Source organism: Phymastichus coffea, unplaced genomic scaffold (assembly GCF_024137745.1).
Source record: "Phymastichus coffea isolate CEN01 unplaced genomic scaffold, Cenicafe_Pcof_1.1 PCOF00057, whole genome shotgun sequence".
Classification (NCBI taxonomy): domain Eukaryota; kingdom Metazoa; phylum Arthropoda; class Insecta; order Hymenoptera; family Eulophidae; genus Phymastichus; species Phymastichus coffea.
This window is the reverse complement of record NW_026706868.1, coordinates 810512-838456: the sequence shown is the minus strand read 5'-3', so window position 1 is coordinate 838456 and position 27945 is coordinate 810512. Positions and strand designations below refer to the sequence as shown.

At 47.0% G+C, this 27945-nt stretch overlaps 1 protein-coding gene across 9 annotated transcripts in view; it reads left to right on the top strand.

Moving 5' to 3' along the window:
- The window catches only part of LOC131666182 (POU domain, class 6, transcription factor 2), a 106704-nt gene that overhangs the window by 26349 nt on the left and 52410 nt on the right, over positions 1-27945 (top strand). The window contains exon 1 of one of the 9 annotated variants that reach the window (XM_058938610.1): positions 13289-13318. The exons of the other annotated variants lie outside the window; for them this stretch is intronic. Coding sequence (XP_058794593.1) covers positions 13313-13318 — 6 coding nt within the window. The 5' untranslated portion in view covers positions 13289-13312. Of the gene's footprint in view, positions 1-13288; positions 13319-27945 lie in introns of those variants that run through there. 9 annotated transcript variants of the gene reach the window in all.

Genomic DNA, 27945 nt, shown 5'->3' with positions numbered 1-27945 from the left:
CAAAAGATGTGAGCAAGTTTATGTCTGACCCCAAAATGTCTTGTACTACTAAAAGCTAGAAGAGTTGCGTTTAGGTAATATTGATCCATATCGAATTTCATTCGGTAAATACAATATTAATATTGACATAAAAATGTTAGTACGCAAATACAATTATCCAAGAAAAAGGTTTCAATCAAAAATAATGATATAGCCCTTATATATTATACAGGCCATTAATAGAAACAGAAAATTGGAATAGCCTGCTGTATTCTCATCGGACACTTTCACCGAACTTGAGCGCATTATGCGAGAATGGTTCTCGAGCTCACATTACGCGCTCGTCCGCGCCTGTTTGTTCGGCGTTGCCGCCGTCGCCCCCTTGCTTGGCCGTGTGCGGGCGCGCGCGCGTGCGCCCGCGTGCATGTATGTATATACGTATTCGAAGCTGTCCAGCGCAGAAAATTTACAACGCGAAAGAAGGTCGATGCGGCGCTGGCCGCAGCAGCGGCGTTGACGTTCACGGATTTTTTCGTGCGCACGTAAACCGCGCCGGAGAAAAGTGAAGAATCCACGAGCGATGGCAAAGGGAAAAATGCATAATTGATGCCGACTAATTGGCCGTATTATTTATTGTTGATAAAGAATGCTCGAGCTGTCCAAGTTCTCGCGGGGAAAAGTAAAATTCGATGCTTGCCGATCTTGCGATCGCATCGGCGGCGCGCTTGCGAAGGAAGACGTTCCACAAAAGCCTAGCCACACCGCAGAATTGATGGCGCACGACGAATTGCGCAACGGCGTCGGCGACGACGACGACGACGACGGCGACGACGAGCAGCAGCGTTCCTTCAGGAATCTCTCACAGTGGAGTTTCATGTCACCGCAGAATCCTTCGATCTCTAATTGAGCGCGCATTCACCGGCTTCCGCGCGTCCTTCCGAGTTATGCTACAAAGTTCACGTCGTCGCCTAGTGGCTGCATGTAATTTTAGCATTGTGCGCGACTGCTGCCACTGCGCTATAGTAAAAGGCATCGAACGCTGCGCAAATTGCAGTAGTATTATTCGTTCGATAGATTTGACTGTACTACTAGGTTATTCGTGATTTTTGTTAGAGCGGGAGAGTCTTTGTCTCTGTAAGGGGTGAGAAGGGAAGCCGATCGCGCATAATCTGCGTACTCATTATTACAAAGGGGGGAGTATATATGTGTGTGTATGTGTGTAGGTAGCGTATGCCGCTTGCGAGCTGCGTTCATTATGGACGACGATATGGAGCATTGTTTGCACAATGAGAGGGTGAACACGTACGCCTTAATGCGTTGCTACCCCCTCTCCCCCACCCCTCTCTCTCGCTCTTGCTCTAGTCGTCTGTCCCTCGTCGTTCGACGCCACCGCCGCCGCTAGCTGCTGACGAGTTTCAGGCTCCTCTGCGGCGACACGCGCACGACTAAGCTACTTATCTGCTCGCTGTAAACGCGCCAGATAATCGTCCGCGAACGAACTCCTCCTCTGCTCTCTCGTTGCGGATGTGTGTGTGTGTGTGTGCTGAGCTTGAGCCTCTTCCTCACAGCTAGCGTCTATTGCACGATCTATATAGTGGCAGCGTGCACCAAATCGCCCTACCCAACGACGACGACGCGTAGACGCGCTTGCTTTCTCGATCACCTGTGTGATGCGAACTACAATCTAGCCGTAATGTACCGCCAATTTACAACGGCTGCCCTTCCTAAAGCTGACATGACCGCCCAGGCCACCGACACCGCAACTGTTCACATCACACGCGTTATTCGGCGTCTTGTAACTTTACAGATTAATCGTGTCTTATCTCTTCGCAAGGGCCGATCGCTGGATATTGGATCTTTTGCGATACGTAGTTTAGAAAATTTGATTGTACAGCCGAGGGGGAGGTCGCATCGAAAAGAACAAATACACTCTCGTCCAAAATAGCTTTGTTGTACTCGTTATCGTTTGGCTCGCGGTGCTAGCTCGTTATTTCAATTTTAATAAAGCCTCGTCAAATCGAAAATGACTGTTGCCCGTAAATAATGCTCGTGTCTCGAACAAAAAGGCCAAGATTCTAATCTGACTTTTCCCGGCCGAGCACACACACAATCACACACGACACGTGCCTCGTTTCCCTTGGCGATGTAGCGACGCGATAAAAAAGGCAGAAGCAGGCGTTCATTCCGTCCTTTTAATGATTTTAATTGACTGACAATGCGTTGTTGCGCTGACAGACAAATCTTTTGTTGTTTAATCCATCGCTCTGGAAATAAAAAATTGCTCTCCTCGCTTTCTCCCAGCGATGGCCTCTCTCATGCACGCGCGCAGCTCGGATTTTATGACCTTGTCCAAAAATAAATCGGGGCGTATTTTACGAGCGCAACAATCGGAACGTCATTAAAAGCATGATCTCAAATCAAAGTGAGTATAATCACGGCGAAGGTTTAATTTATCAAACGTTTTGCGTTTATACGTGCGCACGAGCGAGGGAGGGAGAGAGAGAGAGAGAGAGAGAGGCGGATGAAACTACTTTTAGAAATGTTCGCGGTCGCGCGCGTTCGCTGCAAAATATGGCATTCATTTCCATGCGTTAGCCGACGCTGCCGCCGATCTACACGAGTATGCAATCAAGCAGCGCAATTATCAGCGCCTTTGTCCATGAATAATTGGAAAGAATCGCGTTGAGAGAGAGAGAGAGAGAGAGAGAGAGAGGGGTGCACTCGATGCGCGCCTTTCTCTCGCGAGCGCTATTATTTTCTCGATCGCTAAGTACGTTTTATCGTGCCACATGCTAGCCACGCACGCATATAATGAACGTTCGTTGCCTGCTCTCTTTCTCTCTCACTTACTCGCTCTTTCTCTCTCTCTCTCTCTCTCTCTCTCTCTCTCTCTCTCTCTCTCTCTCTTTCTCTTGCTCGGTTGAATGATTTATTCCTATACGCCGATCGAACCAGTCAGATAGCAAAAACGAGGCAAAATTGTTCAGCTTTTATGTTTCGGCGGTGTATTTTTTTCAACGAGAGAGCAAAGTTGGAAATTACACGAGGAACGCACTTCCAGCACAGACGTACGCAAACTCTCTGTCTGTACACGTGCAGCTGGCGACTTCGAATTTGCAGGCGCTCGTGGTGGCGGCGGCGCGTGGCTGCCGCGGACAATAATGAACGAGCCCGGCCGTATCGCGACGCAATCTGCACATACTTAACGGGAGGAAAATGCATATTCATGCGCGACTCCAACGCTGCTACAGTGACGCGCATGTTTTTTTTCGCGCGCTCTCTCTCTCTCTCTCTCTCACTCTTTCTCTCAAACCCCCTGCTCCCTTCCCCATGAAACTTGTTTTTTCTTTTTTTTATCTCACGCGTCTCGCACCATGTTTATTGCTCTCAGTACTTGGAAAATGAGAATTATCTTTATTATTGCGATGGACAATCAAAGTGGCTATCTGTCAGACAAAAGTAACATATATTTTCAAGTTAGATACAGACGGTTTTTTATTATTATTTGGATTATTAATTAATAATGCTTAGTATATTCGAACAGTTCATGTGATAAACGATGGTCCATAAAAAGCCCAAAATTAGCCAGACGAAAAGATGCCAATGTCACTCGAATTTTTTTTAATTTACAACTGGCTCAAATTTCGTATACTGTTTATTTACTGCAGTCTATTCATACTAACCAGCTAATAGATTCTACGGCGTTGCTAGATTTTATAAAATTATTCAAATATTTGCCATGTAATTATTAAAATTGGTATATTGTTAGGGTAATATATTCAAAAGCATGGACGAACGTAAATTCAATGTATGTTATGATTATGGTCTGGTAAGAGTTGATGTAACGCAACTGTTGCAACGAAAGGACGCAAATAGCATCGAAAAACGGTGGAAATGTAAATAATCGGCGTCGGCGAATCAAAAGGGAAGTCGAACGATGACCTAAGAAATGGCTAGAGTGAACGCAAGAAAGAGTAAAAGTGCGAGTCGGTTTGATCGGTCGTCTGCAGGCGCCAGCGTAAGAAAGGAGCTCCAGAAATAGTCGGTGAGCATGAGCAAAGGCGAGCGGACCGAGAGAGTATAAAGGGGGAGATCCTCGGCATCGTTTCCCTTGCGCTTGAGTTCTCGTCTCTCGCTTTCTCTCTCGTCTGGGCGAACCATCAAGAAAACTCGTCTGTCGTCACGGCCAAGTTCAAGACACCTAGCAGGCAACACCTTCGCACCTTAGGAATGTAGCGTCGCGCGGCAAACTCTTTCCTCGCGCTATGGCCTATTTTAATTGGCGCAGTCGAGTTTGCGAACTATACGTGTCCTTGCTCTTTGATTCTGGTTTCAAATACGGCTACACGTTCTGCTCAATTTATTATACAGTTGAATTGTCAAAATAAGCGACAAAATGGACGTCGTTAAAAGTTTTGATTGATATCATTGATCAAAACCTTTCAAAAGTACCAAGCGTCTTACTATTTTATTGATATAATCATTTGAATACGTACGATGAACTTTGCAGCGAGATGAATAATTCAGGCGCGCTGAGCCACGGTACCGAGAAGTAGAACACAGAATGCCGCAACTAGACATTTCTTATTGAAAACGTATCATGCGAGGTGATACTTTGATGTTATAATAATATAATGAGGGTTAAATTGCATTATTATCTATTCACGTTTGAATGATTCACGGTCATATATTACATTATAGGAGCAAAGGCTCTTTGCGGCTCTATATACTCGCAGTCCAATGAATAATTTTCTGACCTACTGCCGCATACTTGGACAATTATAGCTGTGTACTTTCATCTGAATCATTGATCGCCAAAGCAGCTTACTATGCCTCTCTATGCATTAAATATATTTGGTGTAGAACCGCGTACACATGCGTTACGATAGCACAGCGTTTGTCGCGAAACCCCATTGAAATTCGATTGATTGTAGATAATTAGAAAGCACAGAGAGAGAGAGAGAGCGCGTAGCCGATTGTTTGTTCGGCGGGGATACGACGAGGCCGAATGGCCGAAAGAAAAGGTGAAAGGCTGCTGCGCAACGAGCGGCGTTAAGTTATTTATCAGTGAGTCACAGCGGCGTTCGCGCGCTTAGCAAAGGAGATAGGTTTGTAATACGCCGCGTTGCGCGCATAAAGCAGCGGCAATAATTCCAAGTGATTCTTCGGGCGCGCGCGATTATCCCCCTGGTGCTGGTGCCGCGCACTGCCGGCGACGAATTAAACAAAATAAAGGCATGGGCGGAAAGGGAACGCTCGCAGCGGTGGGCATCCGCTGAACAGAAAAAAGCCGAGCATTAAATTAATTTGGCAGTTGATTGCGAGTCCAGAGTGGGAAATTCAAAACTCGACGTTATTCAAAAGAATCACGAGCTAATGCTATAGAGGCTTAATTTATATTGCGAAGGTGTACGGCTTGCTTGCTACGCGTGTGTTCTATTGATTTTCAAGCTGGCAGTCCCTTGTAATTATCTACATAGCAGACGTGCATGCGTACCAGTGTGTGTTGGTGTGCGCACGTGTGTTAATTCTCTCCGTCTAGACAAATCCGCTGCTGGCGCTACTGCTGCCGGTCAACGTACGTATATAAGGCGTGTTGGCTTACAATGAGGGGCTCATTACGGCTCTAATTCCAAAGTTTTACCCTCGCTCCAGGTCCTTTATCATTAGACGCCCTCGACTCGCTACTTCGCCCTACCCACACACTCTTTGACCCATGACGACGGCCACGGCCACGCCGGCGAAGCTTCCTTACTTTATAATGCCCTCCCCCCTTTCTTGCCGAACCCCCTCAAGCTACTGCCTTTCTCGCGCTCGATGCTAATCCGAGCCCTTATTTTTCGTCTACTGCCGACCGCCCGACCGCCCGATCGCCCTTCGGCTCCACCAGAATAAAACTCTCTCGGCTGTTGCGTAACTGCCAGTGAAATCACCGCGCAAGCCGACTCGAACGTGTACTCGATAACTTTGCTGCTTCGGAGATCCGATCATGGACGGAAACGCCTCTCGTCGACGACTATTCGTTGTTGTCAACGAAAAAGCGTTTACTTTATAATTTGATTCGCGATGTGCGCCGATCCCAGCGACAAAAGCGTCGATCGGCTAAGCGCGCCGAGCCAGCGCAGCGAGTACGCGAAGCTGTTGAGAACATTTGCCAGCAGAGCGCAAGTAATTTTGCCCTTTGATGGATTCCTGATAAAGAGCTGACACTTTTATTTCTCATTTAACATCTTTTCAGTAAGAAATAATCTGGTGCCGGCGTGCCGCTGGCGCGGCTCTCTGTGCATAGGCTGGAAATTGACTTTGGCGAGGCGGCGCGGCGGCATTTGCATTGTCGGCCTGGGCGCAAAAAAAGAAAGAAAGAAGCAGTGCACACACGTAGCCGCCTTTTGTTTCGTGCGGCGGGCAATGCATTTCTTTTTTTTCTCTTTTTTTTTAATGAGTGCGCGCTCGCGAGCCCCAGCGTTCGGAAATCAGTCGTTCGCTCGCTCGCTCGTTCGCAAAAAAGAGAGAAGCTGAAAAGGGGATTTGTCCGCGCGCTCACTCTTCTCTCGGGCAAACAGAGGAAAAGAGAAAAGAAGAGAGAGAGAGAGAGAGAGAGTCCGAATAAAAAGCTGCTGCTGTTACTGCCGCTGTTGTTATTATTCTCGCCTGGCACGCGAGTACTACTGAGTTATTAAGAGCACCCGCCCTTGCGTTTTCAGGTTTGATAATATTTCGAATTTACGATCGTTCTACTTTGGCCCGGCCGCGTGTATTTTATACTGGTGTTTTGCAAGCTTTTAGGCGAAATTTGAATAATCGAGCGAGAAAAGACCTCAATACGCGGATTTTTCGATGAACTCGTAACTCGTTGACGAAATAGGAAAGTTGATTAGCGTGGGCACGGGAATGGAGGAAAATTTAATTAAAAACATCGAAATCCGCACGTAAGTAGAACACAGTCGCTGATGAATCCTGCAAGCTTGAAGCACACGCGATGTTCGCAAAAGGAAGATTCGTGGCTGGCGCGCGGAGATTTAATCAAATGTTAATTTTCGAGCAAACATAAAAAAAGAAAGAGAATGAAGTTGGACGTTCGGGGTATGGAGCATTGGCGAGTGGATTCGTTGAAATTGATTCCCGGCGATCGTATGAAGCCAAACAATCCTTTTGTCTAGCTGATTGGAAAAAATCCGGGCTCTCTTCGTTCTCTCGTCTCCGCCCATCCAAAATCCGCGTTCCACACCCACACCCAAAGTCGCGCTGCTGCACAGCATATCTACGTAAACGCGGCCTGTGCGCGGAAAGATATAGTGCGCGGCGGCCGGCCCGGCGAAAGAGAACCGAGAACGAGCCGGCGTTCGATTCGCTCGGTATAAATCAGCTCTGCTTATCGGCCCTTCATCGCCAACTCATTTCGTGCTTTCTGTACATGTCTCTCTCTCTCTCTCTCTCTCTCTAAATACGAAGGCTTTTTTCAGGCCGCTCGCCACGCGAAAACCTATTTCGATTAAAACAAAGGGCTTAACCCTCGCTCTTCTTGTTCGCGCGCATCAATCGCGCGCGTTACTTGCGAGCTTCCCGCGAGGCTATGTACTCGTCAAAAGTATGATTAAGCCAACGTTGAACTCTGCAATAAGGGGAGTGTATGTGCATGCCTACATTTCAGAAAGCCACCCATCTGATAGGTTTGACGCTGAGAATACAGCGAAAACGAGCTGCGAGACACGAGTTTCGAACTACGAGGAAGCGCTTACTTTTCAGTAGTTGGCTTATGTAATTTTCACTTTAACTCGGTATGAATTATGCGAATGAGGATAGGAACACTTGGAAAGAGGACGCGTACGAGAGAAAGAGGAATGGGGCGAGAAAGAGAGATGGCGGAGAGACTGTTATTGCTAACGAATCGAGCTGCAAGTCTTTGCGCTGGCGCAGTATTACTAACGAAATTAGTGTGCATTACCGATCGTACCTGTGCGATTAATTGGCAGCCGTGTGCCCGAGAGCTCCCCGAGTCGTTTCTCCGGGACAAATGAACTTGTGCCGTCGTGCTGATTACCGGCTACATCAATCTCGTATTCGTCGCCGCTGAAAAAAGATGGAAAAAAGAGGGAAAAAAGATCCGTAGCTCGCCTATCTGCCCAGCTTGCTTTTTCAATAATTCGCAAAGACTCGCGTGCGAGGCCACGTCACGGCCAACCAATTTCTCGCCGGGAATATCATTATAAAATGCAAAGTCACGAGAAAGAAGCCGCGCGGCAGCTATTAAAATATTAATACACATTGGGTGTGAAGAGCGAAGAAGAAGGTACGGGAGGCAAGAAAAGAAGGTGCAGATTCACAAAGTCATGCACCGAAACACCGAAACAACTAATTTCGTATAATACAATTTTAATTACTCGTCGGCTGACAATACTTCCGACAAATTTGCTAAGCTGCTTTTTTTCGCGACGACGATGAGGCGTTGAAAAAAGGCGGGGGCTTGGAAGTCGTCGCACTCTCTCTCCGCGCCATTTCAACCTGGCTGGACTTGTCCGGTCGCTCATCAGTCAGAGTCATTACTGGGATAATTAATTACATTTGCCCCTCGTCTCGCCTCGTTCTCGCCCCCATCGTCGCTCTTTCTCTCTCTCTCTTTCTCTCTCTCTCTCTCTCTCTCTCTCTCTCTCTCTCTCTCTCTCTCTCTCTCTCCCTCCCTCTTGCTCGCTCGCTCGCTCGCTTGGACGGTGAATCAATGGAAAATATAGGATTAGTTCGGCGTACATTCACGACTACGACGATGGAAAAAAAAAGAGTCGCAGCTATGCTAGCGGAAATTGTTTCGCGCTCTCAGCGGCAAAATGAGAAGTCGCGCCTCCTTCTCTCGTGGCTGAAGGGCATTTTTAATTAGTTGACGAATTGCAAGTTCCCGCGTCGCAGCTAACTGCTTTCGTTTGTCCTTTTAGCCTTGTTACGTCATAATATTTTTAGAAGTTTAATTAAAAACCAACTACTAGGGCCATTACTACTTGATATTAATGACTTGTGCTCGTACGATACAGCGAATAGAGTAATTATTCCATTGTATGTGCGCGTGCTATTTTTTTTGTTTCACGACGTATCAGGGAAAAATAATTACGGCAGAAACCGAGTAAATCTCTTGCGGTACGTGTACACGAACAATTATACGCGCGCGAAATTGAATTCTCAAAAAGTCTTATATGGCACGCTTATTTGCTTGCTCATTAGGAGCTGCCAAGGGAAAAGTAGTCGCGGATATTGTTACTAATTACTAAAATGCCAAAGCCACCAGATGAAGTCGTGGCCACGAAAAAAGAGGCGAGGCTATTTTTTGTTGTCGTCTTGCGCGCGCCTTCCATATCATTTTACATTATGTTCTCGTGTTTTCCCTTCCTCCGCAAAATGTACAAATCTCGCTTGGTTCTTCAACGCGGACTCGTCAATTAGTTTAGCGTGAAAAATTCTTATAAATTTGTATTTGCGGAGATAGGGCTCGCAGTATTATCTCCGATTATACGTAATTTATTTAGTGAATTTCTTTAACTTAACTATTTCCGTCTAAATCGTAATTTTTTATAGTTTTATTTATTTTGACATTATTAGACGCTTGAAGATTCGTCTTTCGCTCATCAAACGAAAACGCAGTTTTAAAAAATGTATGGTAAACAAAGGCAACTAAAAGTGTTTAAGCGCGAAAAAGAAGAAGGCAGAATCAACGCAACGCAAACACTGCACGGCGATCGGCAAAAACGAATTCTCAGCCGCTCTCTTCGCGGTCGCTTGCATTAAGGAATCCACAACTATAAAAATAGGGACAAAATCTGCGTGTGTAACGTAAATAAGGCTAAAAGGTTTCGCGGAATGAGTAAGGGAGAGGCGCGCGCGTCAGAGAAGCTTTCTAGAAATAAAACAAGTGAAATTATGAAAATAGCCTCAATCTTCTTACCCGAATGTCACTGGCAAATATTTGCCTTTTTTTTTCTTTCGTCAAAGACCGCCGTCGAGACATCGCATATGGGCGCTGCTGGTATCGATGCTCAATCACATTTGCGATGCATTTTTTTCCATAAAGCTGGATTATAATTGCATTGCGATTGCGCTCGCTGAAAAAAATGAAGTTTCCACGGGTAGCGGCGAGCGGGCAGCAGCGTCGGCGGCACACACACACATACACAACACACACACACACCCGGGGGCGAGAGGAACAAGAGACGAAGGGTGAGAGAGAGAGAGAAAGAAGGGACGTGGAAAACTGATGAGGTTTCGAGCCGCTTGATTGGTAGGTACGTGCCTACTCCATCACAAATCTCTATTTCTCTGTCTCTCTGACGGCTGCATTTTTTTTCGTCATCTCTTACTCACACACACACACACACGCGCGCGCGCGCGCGCACGAATAGGTCTCTCTTTCATTATTCGTTGTTATCGCAAATATGGAATCATTCCGGAAATCCTTTCTGCCAATCAACACAATAGGATGAATACGTGAAAAAATGAGCACGAGTCAAAAACGCGCCCGATTCGCGTTACAGAATCGCAAGCGCATCGTCAGCCCAGTAGTCCTCTCCCCTCATATCACATAAAGTGAGAGAGAGAGAGAAACTTTTTTCAAACGCACTTCCGCGAATACACGTATGTAAGTGGGTGAAAAAACGAGAGAGAGGGTTAACTGGAGGGTCGAAAGTTAATTTCCGTAATGAGTCACCTTGTGCTAGTGCCGGAAAAATCAGCCAGAAAATTTTCGGAAACAGCACACGTGTACGGTAATAGAGCTTATGTTACACGAATAAAGCACCTAAATTAGATTGTCCGATGCCTGTTAATTCGCGCCGAAGAAGAAATAAATTATTTGACACCAAATTTAAATGAGGCACAAAACCATTACCGACACGAGAAAAAAAGGAAAATCACACGGGTGGCGTACGAAGCTTTGTTTTGCATTGGTAGTGGTAGCAGAAACGAGAGATAGTTTGAAAGAAAAATAAAAATCCATGTAATCCGGTAAACCCGTGACTCGACAATGTATTCGCGTGCGATAAATACGAAAATATTTTTCCTCAACTGCTCGTCTCCTCAGCCAGAGCAGCACGATGATTTCATATTCCCGGTAGGTTTTTTTGTCTTCCAATATGAATGCCTTGGGGGCGTAATTGCTGCAGCGCTTTCGATTCATAACGATTTCACATCATTGTCTCTCGGACGTCATTAGAGCACGTCAACGCATGTACTTTTTTTGTTGTTGTCGAGCAGTTATATAGCACATCTGTCGTCGCAAGGGCTTATCGTTCCAAATCAAAGTCTCGTCTCTCTCTCTCTCTCTCTCTCTCTCTCTCTCTCTCTCTCTCTCTATCTCTGTATATACACAATACGCATTGAAATATCGATTTTATTGTATTTATAAAACGCCCTCTTGTTTATCCGATATGGCAATGCGCGGAATTTTTTTTCCGTTTCCTCTCTCTCTGAGCCCCACTCCCCTTTCCCCTCCCTTGTGGTTTTACGTGCGACTGAATGCCAAATTAAATTAACGTCACCGATTCATTATACGAAAAATTATCCTCTTTCCCCGCGTAGCGAATGAGATTTTACAAAAACTGGCGCGATGAGCATCGAAATATTTCACATCGAGATGGCAAGCTCGAAACAAAGGCGCGTTATGTTCAACACAATTGCGTCGAGATTGCCCCGAAAAAATTGTAAAATATACAGAGGCCGTATGCAAGACAGGTGGCGTCTGGCCAGACCGCGTACGAATAAATAAAGGGTCGTGCTCGTGCACTCAATGGAATGCTTGCGCAGCGCTTGACAATGTTTAACCTCCCTCTGTATTCTTTCGCCTAAAGATAAATCATCATTACCGTGGCTGCGCGTATAATTTTTTTCAATTGATCGCGCTTACACTCGCATGTTCGTTAAAAGTCAATCAATCAATTTCCTTTCGAGTTTTTTTTGCTCTCTCCATGCGCTCATTAATATTACAAAGAGAGCCAGTACGCGGGATCAGCCGAGTCATTCGTAGAAAAGTAGACGAGCGAGAGAAAGAGTTGGAGGAGGAGGAGGAGGAGGCTGAGTGAAAAAACGAGAATTTAATAATTCGGACAATCGATACACAGACGCAGGTACAGGCGCAAGTGGGAAAAAGAGAATAGAACGGCTGTTATCGGCGCCATAAATCGAAGCTCGCTATTAATCCACGTCTAGAAATCGAGCTGAAACTCATTGCCGGGGCACGTGTTTCATCATGCTTATCTGCGGGCAGCAATCACTCAAAGGTTCGCTCTCTCAGTGACTCTCGGGCATATAATTAACGTTCATTAATCCGGCTTTCGAAAAATCATAATTCATGCGCGAATCCATCAGTCGGAAGGCTGTTTCTCTCTCTCTCTCTCTCTCTCTCTCTCTCTCTCTCTCTCTCTCTCTCTCTCTCTGTCTCTCCGCGGGCGCATTTCTTATTAAGAGACAGATAATTAATAATGGTGTATCGCATGCGTACACAGACGCGGGGTCCGCGAGAGCGAACGCGATAATATCGGGAGGCGCGGGTGTTGAGTCGATCCGTTGGCTGTGCGGCTGATTGATGATGTAACGGCAGCAGCAGTATCCCGCTTGGACACGCTTAGCTTTTATTTTTACGAGTGCGCCGCGCGGCCAACAGAATGAAAAAAAAGAGGACGGCGGCGCAAGGAGGAGGGAGGTGATGAATGTGTTTTGTTTATTGAATGTATAAATGAGCGTGATGTAAATACGAGGATTTATCGAGGCTCGTCGCGCGCACTTAACTTTGCCTATTTGTATGTATAAGTTGCAGCGAACTATATACAATTTAATTTAATTCTTTGGCTTGTTCTCTTTGTTGCAGGTAAGCGAATGCTAATCGATACGCTGTCGTGCTACTCTGCGTGTCGATCGTGAGGTTTCTCTCATGGGTAAAGTACAGTCGGCTTTCTTGAAATACATTTCATTTGGATGCCGCATTAATCTACACCGCCGGCGTCGCTATGATCAATCTCAAATTACAATCGGTCGGGCATCAGTCGAACAAGAGAGCAGAGCCAGCTCTTTTTATGCATTCGTCCCACATTGGAAATGTGTCTAATTCAAATTAAACGGCCAGATATTCAGATAGCTATCGGTCGTTAAAGAATCAATGATTAATGATCGCGCTCGCGCACAGGCATCTATATGCATTCCGCGAGTGGATGCCAGCTGGAAACGTACACAGTTTTAAAATTGCGCTTGCAGCCACCCTCAAAGGCAGCTGATAATTAAGCCCGGAATCGAACAGACGTAGCTGCCAGGAAAGGGGAAAAAAAGCACGAGATGAGCATCGGCAGCTCATCGGAGCGTCATAATGAAAGTAGGCACTTTGCAGGCACATAAAGGAATCACTTTTTTCCGAGAGTCGCGTCGAGCGTAACGGCAACTTGACGCCCCGACGTGCGCGCTGATTGGAGAGTTGTACGTTCATTACCCGAAGTTAACCAGATTCTCTCTCTCTCTCTCTCTCTCTCTCTCGATGAAGTAGCTCTCGTAATTGTGCAACGATCGATCTCTCGATGCTCATTTCCTGCGGCAGAAAGCGGACACTCGTCGCCAGCGAGCGAGCGGGGCGCGAGAACGACGGCGGCGCATCATTAACGTGATTAATGCCCAAATAAATCACACACCGATAGAGCCAATAACTGTGGCTTAATCGTAAGTAAATGTCCCCGCGCGCAAAATGGAGGGCGTATTTGCAATTAAGCCTGCCGACTCGAAATTAAAACGAAGTCCGGGAGAAAAGGGAAAAGAAAAGAAAGGGCTAGGCCAGAGAGCAGAGAAAAACGTGGGGCAAGAATGGAGACTCGGTGTGAAGAATGCGCAGGCCGCGCGCCGCGCGAGACGAATCCGCGATTTTGGGAGGGAGATCGAATTGATCGGCCTTGACGGGAACGCGGCTACTTGAAAGGGCCTCGCGCACAATGGTCTCCTTTCTTTTTCTCGCTTGGCCCGTTCACCTTAGCTTGCAATTTTCGGGCCGATCGCCGCTTGCGTAGCATATCCAAATGCAAACGTTGGTGTCGATCGTCCAGCGCAAAGTAAGATGTTGCTCGCCGCCGGTCGGGACTCGGTATATAGCTGCAAATACATCGGGCAGAGAGAGTGAGAGAAAGAGAGAGAGAGAGAGAGAGAGAGAGAGAGAGAGTTGGCCGCGTCGCTGGTCTGTGCGTAATTGCGGCGTGTCGCCAGGCGTGTATTATCCAACGAGTCTCGTGTACTCGTCAGAGCGAGCGCGAGCACAATGGAACTTAACGCGAACGAGGGTCAGCGAGCAACCGTGCCGCGACTTAAACAACGCGCTCGCTTGAACAATCGCTCGCGAGAGAGCTAATGAAGCCCCCTTCCTCCCTCCCACCACGCTCCTCTTGGCAAAGCAGCCAGGAGGTGTGACGTTAATTAAATGATATGATCATTAGTCATTATGGCTTGTCATTGTACTGACTCGCCCGTACACATATACACGACGAAGCCTTCTCATCTCCGACGTAGAGCATAGCTATCCAAGAACGTACCGAGAGAGACGGAATGTTACGACGGTGTTCTCTTCGTACCTTATAAGTAGAGGGGAGAGGGCTGATATTGTCGCGCCAGGTACGATCAATTACGATTTATTGATAACGATAGCTCTTGTAACGATGCAAGCATCACCTTCATCGCTGATATGAGCAGCGAAGACGAGGGCGTTGTTACGAGATAGAACGGGCGTGCGGTACGCGTTTTTAATTTTGCGTACTGTCTCGGCGAATATACAGCTCTTCTAAAATAGTACACAATGCCAGGTGAATTTGTCGCGAACTTTTGGCAGCCGAAATCGTCATAGCCTATGTCGCAAGTAGCGAACGTGTTTTCAACCGTGGAGAGCACAACTCGATCAAGCGTACATAATGTGAAAAGCGACCGATCAAAGCCATGCCAAGAAACAATAGGCCGCGATGTAATGCTAGCACTTGCACGTGGCAATCATTTTCGTATTTATAACTCGCACCAATCCTCCTCGATTTTCGCTCTTGGCATGTGTATATATATAACCGGCGCGTATGCAGCAGTGTCTGGTGGTGCGCGCTAGCTTCAAATCGGCGACCGCAGCAACTGCGCTAATGGCCACAATTAGGTATTTTAATTAGTGCACTCGACGCTAAATTAGGGCTCTCTCTCTCTATCTCACGCACACACATATACGCTCGCCGAGACACACAATAACTACCGCTTGAAGAAGCTAATTAGCGCGTCAGATAATCCAAAGTCCAGTCGCTGCAGTTAACCGAAATAAATTTCTAATTGCCCGACGATACATATCCCTATCGGCAATGCGAGATCTGCCGTCGCGCGCCTTTCATAATTATACGGTCGGCCCGCGACGTAATGCGCGCGGAGCACAAGTCCTCTGTGAGAATCGCAAATGGCGTGTTGCGTGCGGTCGAGCGCCGCGATCGCGGCCGCGTGATTTCGCGCGCCTTTTTTTATAATTCAACCTAATGGCCATCGACGCTCTTTGCCGACTGAATATTTCAGTTGGCTGCTTGGTCGCCTGATTGTGTTTTTTCATTTTTTCCCCGTTCCTTTCATTCGCGCTCGCTGTATTACGTGCGTCGTACTTCGACGCGAATAACTCGTTGCTACCAATGATTTATAAAAAATTATTCATCAATCCCGTACGGTGCAAATAAAAAGATCAATGCTCTCTTAACAATTTATTCGTTAAATATTATTTAATAAATATTATTCGCATTATTATCTTAAATATTATTTCGCAGAAGGACCGGTATAATACATTTCGAAACTCGGGGTCTGTCTTTTAAAGTTTTAATCTTTTAATTTCGTAAAAAAAAAAGAAAAAGACAAGAAATCACAATAAAGTAATCATAATGAAATATAGCTGATTAACGTTTGGCCTTTGAGTATAATCAAGGAACCTTTGATTACAACTGTAGCGCATGGCTACTTTCTCGTCGGTGTGAGTATAACTCGGAGGATAATCCGCCTCGAATAGGCACATTTGGTATAATGCTGGTTCTCGCGGACGACCCTCTCGTGTCTGGCGGGTGGTAGGTACCTTCGGCCGCGCGTAATTTAATACACGCATACGAAGGGCATGGAGGAGGGATGGGTGATGGGAGAGGTGGTCGCATATGTACAAAATGATTCGTATGGTTTCAGGCTTAAAATTACGTGCGACTATCCGAGTTAGTAAAATTCCTAATTCGGTCTCTCTCTCTCTCTCTCTCTCTCTCTCTCTCTCTCTTAGTCTCACTCACAATTTCCCCATTTTTCCTGTGATCTTGAGTGGCTTCCTCCTCTCTCTGCCCGCCGAAAGTCGCGCCGCGACTGGACCCGTTCCAAATTAATTTTTGAAGAGAGGAAGAGAGAGAGAGAGACTCGGAGGATAACGCGCGCCCAGTGCTGCTGCGGCCACATTCTCTTTCGCTTTTAATTCGCTCCTCGCGAGAGAGCGCCCGAGCGAGTTAAATGAAAGTTTTAAGCCGACCCCCTCTCCCTCTTTTTAATAAGACGGCTGCGCGAAAGTATAAGGCTTTTCCTCCTTTTGACAAAGCCTCTGTACTGCTCTCGGCTTCATGCGTGGGATATACGAACGGTCTTTTGTGTTTGTTCGAGTCTCACGATGCGAATATGAAAAGGGGAAAATAAGGAGATTGCACGCGTCTACCTGAGCCCAGCATCGATGCGGTCGAGCTCATCGTCGCCCGCATATGATGGGCGCTTTGGACTGTATGCTACTACTCCTTCTCGTTTCCGGCATAGCTACTCTCCTAAGGACATAATCCACATACGGGTGAAATCGACGCCCCGATGAGGCAGCTAAATAGCCTCTTTTGTCCGTTCCTGATCACAAGATACACTTCATCCGATTATACCCGCGAAAATTATAACCGCCTTTTCCAAATCTACGGGGAGATTTATTAAATAATGTAGAAGATAGAGAAACAAAGTGCATCGGGATTTATTCGAGCATTTATAAAGGCCGACGGAAAGGAATTTCAAAACGATAAAGGGACAAAATGAGGCAAATGCGAGCCCGATATCAGCAGCTGAAACCTGATCATCATCAAACACGGCTCAGACCACAAACAAAACCGAACGAAACAACGATATTTTTTCTGGCGAACGTACCTTCGTCCGAACTTTATATGTGTATTTACTCGAAAGCGTATATGCTCGCGCAAGCAGGCAGCTGGCGAGTGAGCATTACGAAGCCTCACGTACAGCCAACGGCTGCTCTACTCTGAAGAGTCGCGCGCCTCGTCGAGAGTATGTGCGCCCCATCGGCTAGTTTCATTGTCTAAGGTTTCAATAACCTAATGAACCCAGCGCGCGTTCGTACCGTTGGCCGCCCAATGAGACATCGCGTAGATCACTGCGCTCGCCCACATCGTCGCGCGTCTATCTTTGAGTGAACCCTGCGAGCAGCACACAACGATGTATGCACACATACTTTGGCAGCTCTGCGAGTGAGTAATGTAATTAAAAAGGAAAGCAATGTCGAATTTCTTTCCTCGCTTTATTTCTCAACTGTGTACTTTGTAAGGCTGCTCGAGCTTAATTAAGCTTAAATTAGCCATCCCCCAGCGACGCGCCACGGGTGTAAGGCGCTCTCGTACACTGTCGTCCTGTTGCGCAAGCGTTGGCTTCTTTTCTACCCTTCGCAGTCGTCATGTGTGCTTATCGTGCTGAGGGATAGAGCGCAATAGTAGTTTTATGGATAAAATGTTGTATCTTTATCCGGAACTTTCTCGATAACAGATAATGATATAACGGATGAGTTTCGAAAAATAAAAAAAAAATGTTGATTTGTAGAAGTATAGGAATAATGAAACATTGAGATATATCTTATCATCGAGTAAACAGAGCCAATCCCCTGTCGATATCGACAGCTGCGTATTAAAAATAAAGCAGCCAAGCATTCGACGCCTTAGCCGCGAGTTGTGTGAGATATCCCGAAATGAACTCGTCTTTACCGCAGGCACATCTGCTTCAATACGGCTGGTCACACATTATTTATGCGCACGTGAAAGAAAAACACACATCTACACACCCATATATGCATATGTGTAATAACTCGGTGTATATCTCTCGGTGTAGCGCTATCGTACTTATCCAATAAATCAGGCACTCACGAAAGCATGTTCAGCAGATAGCGCAAATGTCACCTTTGAAAAAAGCCCACAATTAATTTATCGGCCGCTCGAAGGGTGCGAAAGTAATAAACGGAATAAGCCGTAACTGAATTCGATTTGACAATCGGGCAAACAAGAACTTTTGCACCTCGATCCCTAAAAAAAATAACCAAAAGGAAGAATATAAGAACGAAGATATGTGTCGTGTGTTATGGTGTGCGCGCCGAGGGGAGATCTGCATGCTTATCTGCTCGGAAATTGGCATAATTAAACACGTAGGATGCATGGAAATTATGTGCGTATGAATGCTCAGAATAAAGGTGAGCCGAACGGCGCGGTCTTGTCGATAATCGGTCCACTGGAATTAAGAGATATCCGCTTTAAGGACGAAGACAGCAGCGTGTCATTTGCCACTGTCGATTGAATTAAAATATTTGATTAGCCCGTAAGGAATGGTATACGTAGGTGTGCCGCTCGTGCGCTCGCGCCGAAATTTGAAATGCTAAATAGCAAATACAGCCTAATGAACATGTATGCTCTCTCGCTCACTCTGTCGTGTTGTGTATCTCAGTGGCAGCAGCCCCCGGACACGCACACACATACACACACACTCGCACTGTCTCTCTCTCTCGGCCCGCTTTTATCAGGCACGATAATTTTTATCCACGGGCCTCCTCTCTCATTATAGCGAAACGGACAAACTATAACTCTGGCGGACGTATGTTGGCGGTCTTGAACGCGTGCGTATATACATGTATTAAACATACGTGGAGTGACTCTCTCGATGCACGAGCGCCGGAATAATAGATTCATCCTTCACGCTTCTTAATTAGGAGTTAAGTTTTATTGGCGCTCCGCTGCGCGCGGCGCAGAGCATACAGCTTTTATGTAACTCTCCGCTTGCGCGCACGCCGGAGAGTTCAATTCGAGCTATCAGCCGGAATGGGAAGATTCATACTCGCGTTCGCTCCAGGCTAATCAGTCGGAATTAGACGGGTGGCGCGCCGGCATCGCACACACGCATATAATATTGCCGTGGAAAATTTATCCGTCCGCTGCGGAGCGGAGCTTTATATTCTCAATCGATATCCGATTGCCCGACACACCGCTCGCCCAGCGTCGCCGTCTAACCAAATTACCGCGCCGCTTACGAGGACTGACACGATCGCACATTGATACGCAAGATACAGCCTGGCATTGTGTAATAATATTGTTCGACGAAGGCGTCCATTGTGCCGCTGCCGTTGCACGTCACGTTGCGAGCGATTATATGTGCATACGAAAGGCGCCTTCGATATCCATTAAAAATAATCGATGCTCTTTGATTACCGTCTGCACCCTCCGCGCAACAATGTATCTCCTGAATAAACAGTTTCTAATAGCATATTATCGAGGCTCTACCTACAGTCCATTTGCTAATACCCAACTGTATACGATTGATTTTGAAGCTTTCTTTATTCGTGCGATATTCGAAGAAATATACCTCTGGCGCTCGAGCGCGAGCCAGTAAGAACATTATTGTACGCTTGTAGCCTCATCATAATTGCTGTACTTTTTAATGATCGAAACTACACTTCATGGGCGTTCTCACGCAACTTACACAATTTTCTCGCTCGTCATTAAACGCACTTTTCTACTTCTTTTTTTCTTCTTTTAAAAGTGATAATAAGCCGTAATTGCATTCGCGCGTAGCAAGCGCAAAACTTGCCCTGCCGATCGAACTTTGAAAATGGCGTCGCGACGATGGCTCAATTTACTGCGATCCGCGTGTGCGCGCGGCGTAGTAAACGAATCTCGCGTTTCGCGTTGCGCGAGATTCGGCTTTTTTCACGCCTGTCTCGCCCCTCTTCGAGGGCAGCAGATAAGGGCCGCGGTCCGCAAATAGAGCTTGCTTACTCGCTAGAGAAAATTATCCCACGCGCTAAATTACCGGGTTTCGCGTTACAAGAAACTCCGTCGTCGTCGTCGTCGTCGTCGCCGTCGACGACGACTAGTCGTCGCTTCTTTTTGCACGAGCGCGAAAGTGGTGATTTACCTTCCTGCGATTAATTACGCGCTCTCGAGGCCTGAGTTATCACCCCGGCAACCTTCAGTTAGCCCAAACCACGCGGCAACGGCGGCAAGCTCGCGAGAATATTAAACGTCCCTGTTTTTCTTTACTTCGAGCGAGCACAATTACTTTTCCGTTCGGGTTTCACTTATGCCACCGCCACGGCCTCCGCGCGAACGTTTCCACCCCTCCTTTTTTTTCGTACGCGCGCGAGCTTGCGCCATTCTAATTAATTAATGAGTACGCGCACCAACCATCAACGCTTGCTAGCTGCTGCTGTTCCTTGCTACCGCCTCTTTATTTCTCGCTTCTCAAAAGGCATGTAATGTAATTAGGACAGAATGGCCACTGTTTTAAAAAGGGTACTTTCCACGCGTGCGCCTCGAGTTAATTAAATGCTGTATATCAACGTTTAAGAGACGAATGACTTTTGTCTCTCCGCGTGATATTATACATTCACTTGTCTGCGTTTTTATTTCATTCGCATACAAAAACTTTGTTCTATTTTTGAAACGTTCTGTTCCACGATTTTGTGTGAACGTCTAGGCACAGTCGAGGAAAAAATGCATGTTCAGTATAATAATGCAATTACTATTAAAAATGAGCTGCGAGTGGATGAGAGGAGGGAGGGTGTGGAAAAGAGAGATATAACTGGTAGGAATAAGGGCGGTGCGCAAATGATGAAAGTGTAATACGTCAGTGTCTTCGCCGAGTACGGATTTTTCAGTGCTGGCGGTCGAGAGCTGGCTGCCATAGCGTGATGCTTTTGCATTTGGCGCGTGCCGTTCGTTTTTGCCCACCATCGGCGCCACGAGGAAGCATCAATATTTATATTGCATAATGCATTCGTAATTGGCGGGTGCGCGTGCACACTCTATTTGTTCCGATCTTGTAATGCCATGAAAATGTATGAAGCTAGTAGGAGCAGTAGTATAACGGGTCCGGCTATTATCGGTAGCAGCCCTTGCTTACCCTCGCGCGCACGAGAGTCGATGAAAAGCTCCTCCACGAAAACCAAAGGAGAGTGAAAGAGGGAACGGAGTCCTCGATAATTTTCCAGCTGTTGCGAAGGCCAAAATGAGAGCGAAGATCTTGATAAGATAATGCCGTAATTGCGGAGCTGCAATGCTCGAGATATAGCTTTTAAAACTGTCTCCCGCAAGCTGCCCGGCAGAGATTACAGCTTCGTACACGAGAATTTGAACGTTAAACTGTCAGTCGGACGCGTATGGTCAGCGCTAAAAGCCTCGGTTTCGAAAAATCTTGCTCGCTTTTCTTCCAAATGGAAAAAGCTTTGTTTGCACAAACGTCGGACATTAAGCCTTGCGCTGACCGACGTTTCCGCGAGAGTGGTGCCTCCGCGAAACAGCGCAGCTGCCAAAAGTCCATTCATCGGCATATCTTTGGCCGGCTCGCTCGGTTGGGCTGACCGCTTTCAAGAAAAACTCGCGCGCCAAACAGGCCCGCTGCCAAGAAGCGCCTTTATCGACAGCCCGCGAGAGGTGGCCATTTGTTTACGCGCCGGCGTACGCGCGCGTGCGCGTGATAGCGGACAGAAAATACCCTTGCGGGCGCGTGTGCGAGCTTCCTCGCGAACGTCTTTGTGGATTTATCGCGCTGACACATTTTTCCCTCGCGGCCGCGCCTGCATTGGAGACCGAAAAGCGCGCGCAATTTTAGAATTTCAGTCAATTAAACTGACGCAACGCACATGCTAAGGCGACGCTAAATATCTGCGATCTCTTGGCGGCAGCGCTCGTAAATTATTCCGACTCGGAAATTCAAAATCCAAGCTTGTAAATAAAATCCACTACACCCCCTCTCTTTCTCTCTCTGTCTCTCTCACGGCGTACGACATGCGGCGGCTAATGCACGAAAATAGGCTACATACATTACCGTGTCATGCTTCATTTAGAGCTAGTCGCATTAATAATCTCTCCGAGGCGGCAACACACATCCATACACCTACATGAGAATAAATGGGCACGTGCATATATGAGAAATCTAGCGTGACATCGACAAAACTAGGAAGAGGGAAGAGAGGTGGTCCGACAGAAGGCAAGTAAGATGACCAACGAATAAGTTATCTGGCTGCTGCTACTATTGCTTCAACTGGGCAACCCTTCGCTCGAGTCGAGCTAAGTGGGCGAGCTTCTCAATTTCGAGAGACCGAATCGCCTATCCACCGACCGTAATAAGTCGACGTTCGCTACTCGCCCACTAGCCCAAATGGAAAATCACTTTGCTCTCTCGCTCGCTCACTGTACGCGCAACGCAACGCCGGCCAATTATTAGGACAATTTCGACGGGGAAGCCCTTTGTACTTGACAATCTAAAATTGATACTCGATGACCATCATTCAAGTTTCGCGGTTGACTGTTATTTAGCCAGTCTCTGGCCTTTCTTTTTGCAAGTAGAAAAGCCCAGCCACTGACGCAAAATTGCACGTTCGGTGCAATTGCATCATTTCGTGTCATGTCGACAGCTTGGCTAATCAATCGACGCTCTGTAATTCCGTTAATCGAGACAACAACTCGTTTAATGTTACCGCTTGTATCAATTCAATTACATGAGTCTGGCCGGCGTCGAAGAACATTTGCGGAGGACTGCTTGATTGATATAAAGTTGACGAATCAGACAGTAATGTACAATGTTCGATCACCTTTCCAAGTAAGAGAGAGCTACCAAGCTACTTCTGCCGAGGGTCATATCCGACGACAAGTTTATAATAATGGCAACGTCCGCCGACAAACTAACCCGCTCGCCTCGTTCACGGCGAAAAACTCAATGAAATTATCGAGCGCGAACCTTGTCTCGCTGCTAGGCGAACTTAATTTGTCAGGGCAACCAGGCGCTGGCTCCTCGAGGCGGCGAACGGCGGTGGCAAGCATCCACCTCGAAAACTCAAGAAGAGCCACTTTCGTAATCATAATGGGGTGGTCTGGCTTGGAAGTCGGTTGGCCCTCGACACTTTAATTGTACGGAAGGCCCTCGGAAAGGCATCCGGCCGAACGAGACGCGCTGGCTGCAAAGTAACCCTTGCTCGCCTGCCCCCGAGAGCTTTGGCTCGCCTCGGACTTGAGAGATCAATAAACGACCCTCTCCAAGCTCGGCTCGGCCAAGCACGTACACGCCGAGCTCATCCCACCTTGAGCTGGCCAGTGCCGACGAATCGCCTTCGTTATGCGGGCAACGACCATCCTCCCTCCTCCACCACCCCCCGGCCTATCCGCGTGCTCCTAGTCACTGCGTTTGTCAGCCCCGTCTACTTCTCTGTTGCTTGACCATCTGTCTTCACTTTAAACTCGACTCCAGCGCGCCGTGGCAAACGAACTGCCGCCTTTTTCTTTCCTTCGCGTTTCAACCGCGCTTGATAAATTAATTCCGCGTGTCCTCGCGTGCATGCGCGCCTGTCCGCCTGTCCGCTTGCCCGCCTACCCACCATCTAATTAAGCATCCGAGCTCCCCACTCTTCCAATTAATTAGCCGACGGCGAAGAATGCTCGGAACACACAGCCTTCGCAGACCAGCCAAATGGCGCTTATTCCACGGGCGACCTTGAACTAGTTGGGCCACAAGCAGTCGATTAATAATTCGCACTTGGCCTCGTTCGTCGGTACGCCGGCGATGTAAAAATCACGGCGGCCCAGAAGAAATAGAGAAGAAAAAGGCGACGTAGCGTGAAAGTGGCGAGAAAACACAAGGGGCGTAAAATTAGAGAGACTTTTACTCGCGGCGGCAGCGGCGGCGGCGGCGGCGCCAGCACCGAGAGAGTTTGCTGCTGGCTGCTGCTCTGAAGCGAGTGGAGCAACTGGTGGTGGAAAAACACCCTCTCTCGGTATGCTCTATATCGGCCGACCTCTTTCCCGCGCTTGCTTCCTCCTCCTTCTTCCTTTTTGCCCCCCCCCTCCCCCCATCCCTTCTTCTGCTGCGGCGCAAGCTCCACTTTCGACGCAGTTCTTCCGATCGGATATATACGTATATATACACGCCAACTTTATGAACGCGTAAACGCCGACGAAGACGACGGGGAGGTGAGTGTCCCCTGCGACGAAAGCGAAACTTTCTCCCGCTCTCTCATTCTCTCGTTCTATCTATTTCACGGCGCGACCTGACCTTTATATCTAGTGGAATGACGTTTTTATTTGTAGAGAACTTTATCCTTGTGATTCGATTTAGCCAAGAGTAATTCAGCGATTTTTCTGTTTCATTTTGAATTATTTTATAGGAGACGTTCCATTCAATTAATTTCAGCAAAAATCTCATTATTCTCATTCTTTCTCATTATTATACGCGGGCTCAGCAGTAAAAATTCGTAACACTTATCGCTCTCGCGCCGGAAAAATTATACGCAGTCGCAGCAAGTTATAACGAACAATGGCAGGGTGCAGGGGTGGACAGGCAGGCGCGTAGCTAATTAATAATTAATCCGCGTTCTGCCGGGTTTCAGAAAAACTCAATTAAACTCGATCTTTTGTCGTGTAAGAAAGCAGCGAAAACGAGGTCATGAATATGCAGCCACCAGCAGCAGCTAGTGCGCGCAATAATGACGGATTTTCAAAATTAATTCGATCGATGTAATGTTTTGAGAGTCAACCTTGAGGTGTGGAGAGCCAAACGAATTTTCCGTCTGCCTGCGTAATCGATATCGAAAATAGATTTCATGCTTGCTCGCTCTGGCTCGTCACTTAATGAATTGCGTGACAAACGGAAAGCGCGGTCGAGGGAAGCAAGCCGATATGGATTACACCAAGGCGAGTCTTGAAAATCCTGACGAGTGGCATCTATAATTCCAATTGGCGTGGGTTGTGGATGTGAGAGGGAGGGTGCAGGAGAGGTGGTGCGAGCGTTCATTAAAGGCCCGAAATATTCATGGTTTAATCCCTTAGATCAGTGGGCGGGCGCCTAAGCCATCATTAAGACTCGAATAATTCAGGTTAACAGCAAGCGCGAGAGAGAGAACGAACGGACTAATCTCAATTTGCATTTGCGCGCGCGTACGTGCTCTCTGTCTCTGTCTCTCTCTCTCTCTCTTTCTCTCTCGACGCTCAAGAATAAACATTTGACCACTGGACACATGCCATACTCCGACGCAAACGCAAGCACACGGAAACCACGTCAGCGCGCAGCAACGGAGCTTGTACGCCGCTGCACGGTGACTCTTACACTCGATTCCGCACGCGGTAATCGTTGCGGGAGTTTCGTTTAGCGCGCTTTTAATTTTTCAGTGCGCCAGCTTAAATTAATGAGGCTGCAGAGCAGCGGCGAACGAATAAATCGCGGGCCTTTGAATTAAAAATGAGCGCTCAGAGAAATCGCAAAGTATTATTAATTAGTAAACGCAGACTTGCGGGACTCATGGATTTTTTTCTTTTTTTTGACGACGAGTAAATCCCTTATTCGCTTGTTTATTCGCGTCCGGCTAATTATACATTTAATTCCCTTTTCCGCGGCAATGAAAATATACAAAGCTAATACTCGGACGCTCGTAGGTATGCACAAGCCAAATTTAATGAATTTAAAATAAAGGGAAATTTTAATAAAATTAAAAAATGAAAGTCACCTCCACGTAATTAGCCGCACTCGCCACCACATTCTCACCTCGCACCTTGTTCATTTGCATTTTTTATGTAGATCCGCGTGATTTAATAGGATTCTCGCGGCGGCTGCTCTCTCCGAGAGAACAGAAGGTAACAGCGACTAAGACGACTGATTGATTAACTTCCATTCGCTTTTTCCGGCATTGCCCCCCAGGAGTTTTCAACTGGATATGTGTGCGCGCACGTGTGTACCGGTGTCGATAAAAGAGAGAGCGGCTACAAAAAAAATTTGGCGAAATTCATTAGCGGCCACGCGCGCGCATGCCGTCGAATTTCCCGTACCCCCCTCTCTACATTCCCAAAAAAGTCAGCCAGCCATGTATGTATGTGCGTAGCCTCTCGCGTTAATTTTCGCGGAGTATCTGCGCGTAGCGTTTTCATCGCACATTCGCAGTTCCATACGCTTTGTTAAGCTCGCATATTTTAGGCGGCTCGCGCGGCGAATGCGCGACTATCGATGCATCTGCGAAAACACAGCAGAGAGAAAAAAAATTAACTGTTTTGCACCGCGGCAGCGGTGTCATTGCTGAGCTCGACGGTTTTTTTTTCTGCGAAAGTACAGCAGCAGCCCGGCAGCCGTTGCGTAACTGCGAGCGCCGAATTTATGACTCGCTCTTTTTCCATTTCGGCTAATGTTCGATTAACCCTTTGATTTTTCAATTTCGTTTGTTCGCACGCGCGCCCACGATAAATCCCGATAAACTCGCCGAGGCTTTAAATTTTTTACGGCTGGTTAATTAGACGATTTTTTGGTTATTTGTTTCGTATCAAATTTCCCTTCTCGTTTGCAAATTTTGCACACTTTGTAATTATTTTCCGAGAGGAAAAAATGTACCATCATAGAATTACATCGCATAAGCTTATTAACAGAGATCGCAGTCAGATGCAATGAAAACTAGAAAATTGCATTGTAATATATAAATGAGCAGCAGAGCAAATAGAGAACCCTCTTAACAGATCATCTTGGCGATGCGAAACTAACCGCGAATCAAGGTGGGACATTCAAAGGGGTCTTTTCCTCGATCGGGTCAGGGGAAATAATGTAACGTGCCGACAGAGGAACGAATGAAAGGAGGAGAAGGTGGTGGCTAGAGGGCGAATAATAACGAAAGAAAATTCAGGCACTTTGAAGATGCGAAATGAAGTCCGGCAATAGTTGGCAAAGGTCAAATCGTCCCTTAATTCGCTTCCGAGCTCGGAATAGCTTTCTTCATATTGGCTTGGACGTCTTTGAGAAAGAGAAAGAGAGAGAGAGAGGGAGGGAGACATCATGCAATGGTATATAGAGTAGATGGGTGCGCACTAGCGAGCTTACCTATGCGCTGGAGCTGGACGGTCAAATACAGGCTATGCATAACAATCGATCTAGCTTGCTTGGAGAGCGGTTGGTCAGCGCGTGCGAGTGTCGGGGATAAAGGAAGAGAGGGCAATGCTACAGCTAGAGCTGCGCCCCAAAACGAGAGCAGGCGTTCGCTCGCTTGGGCCAACACCCTATCTCGTCTTTCCTTTTCTACGGACCACAAGCTGAAGGAGAGAGAGAGAGAGAGAGAGAGAGAGAGAGAGAGAGAGAGAGAGAGAGAGAGAGCTATATAGCGTCTGAGCGACATCGCTGCTGTCCGTCCCGGGCTTCTCCCTCTCACCCTCACCCCTGTGGAAGATAGAAGGAGCAACTCGGTAATCACGTTGACTGCATGCCAAACTGCGATAGTGCCCCGCCGCGCGCACTGCTAGACAGCACACCAAGTCTTCGCCAGCCTCCAGCTACTCGCTCTTGCATCTATACCTTAGAGCTTTATTATTTATGCGAGTACAATCCGTCTCAATTAGATGGATTTTCCCAGTTTTGTTTCGATTTTTCGTTAGCTATTCAGCTTTTAAAAAGAACGAAAAAAATGCAAAGCAACGAAAAATTTTTATCGCCGAGCAAACTTTCGGAATAAAACATTTTTTTAACCAGACAGTTTTTAACGTAAAACATTTCAGTACCAACAATACACTACATAATTTTCCCACTCTAATCAATTACGCCTCGCTTTCGCCGTTATCACAATACGAGTCAAACAATGCACTCTGCGATTGCTCACGTAAGGAAAAAAAAGTCTGATTCCAATGGAGTTTCATTGCGATTTCACGCAAATCCGCGTCACCTGGTTACATAAAA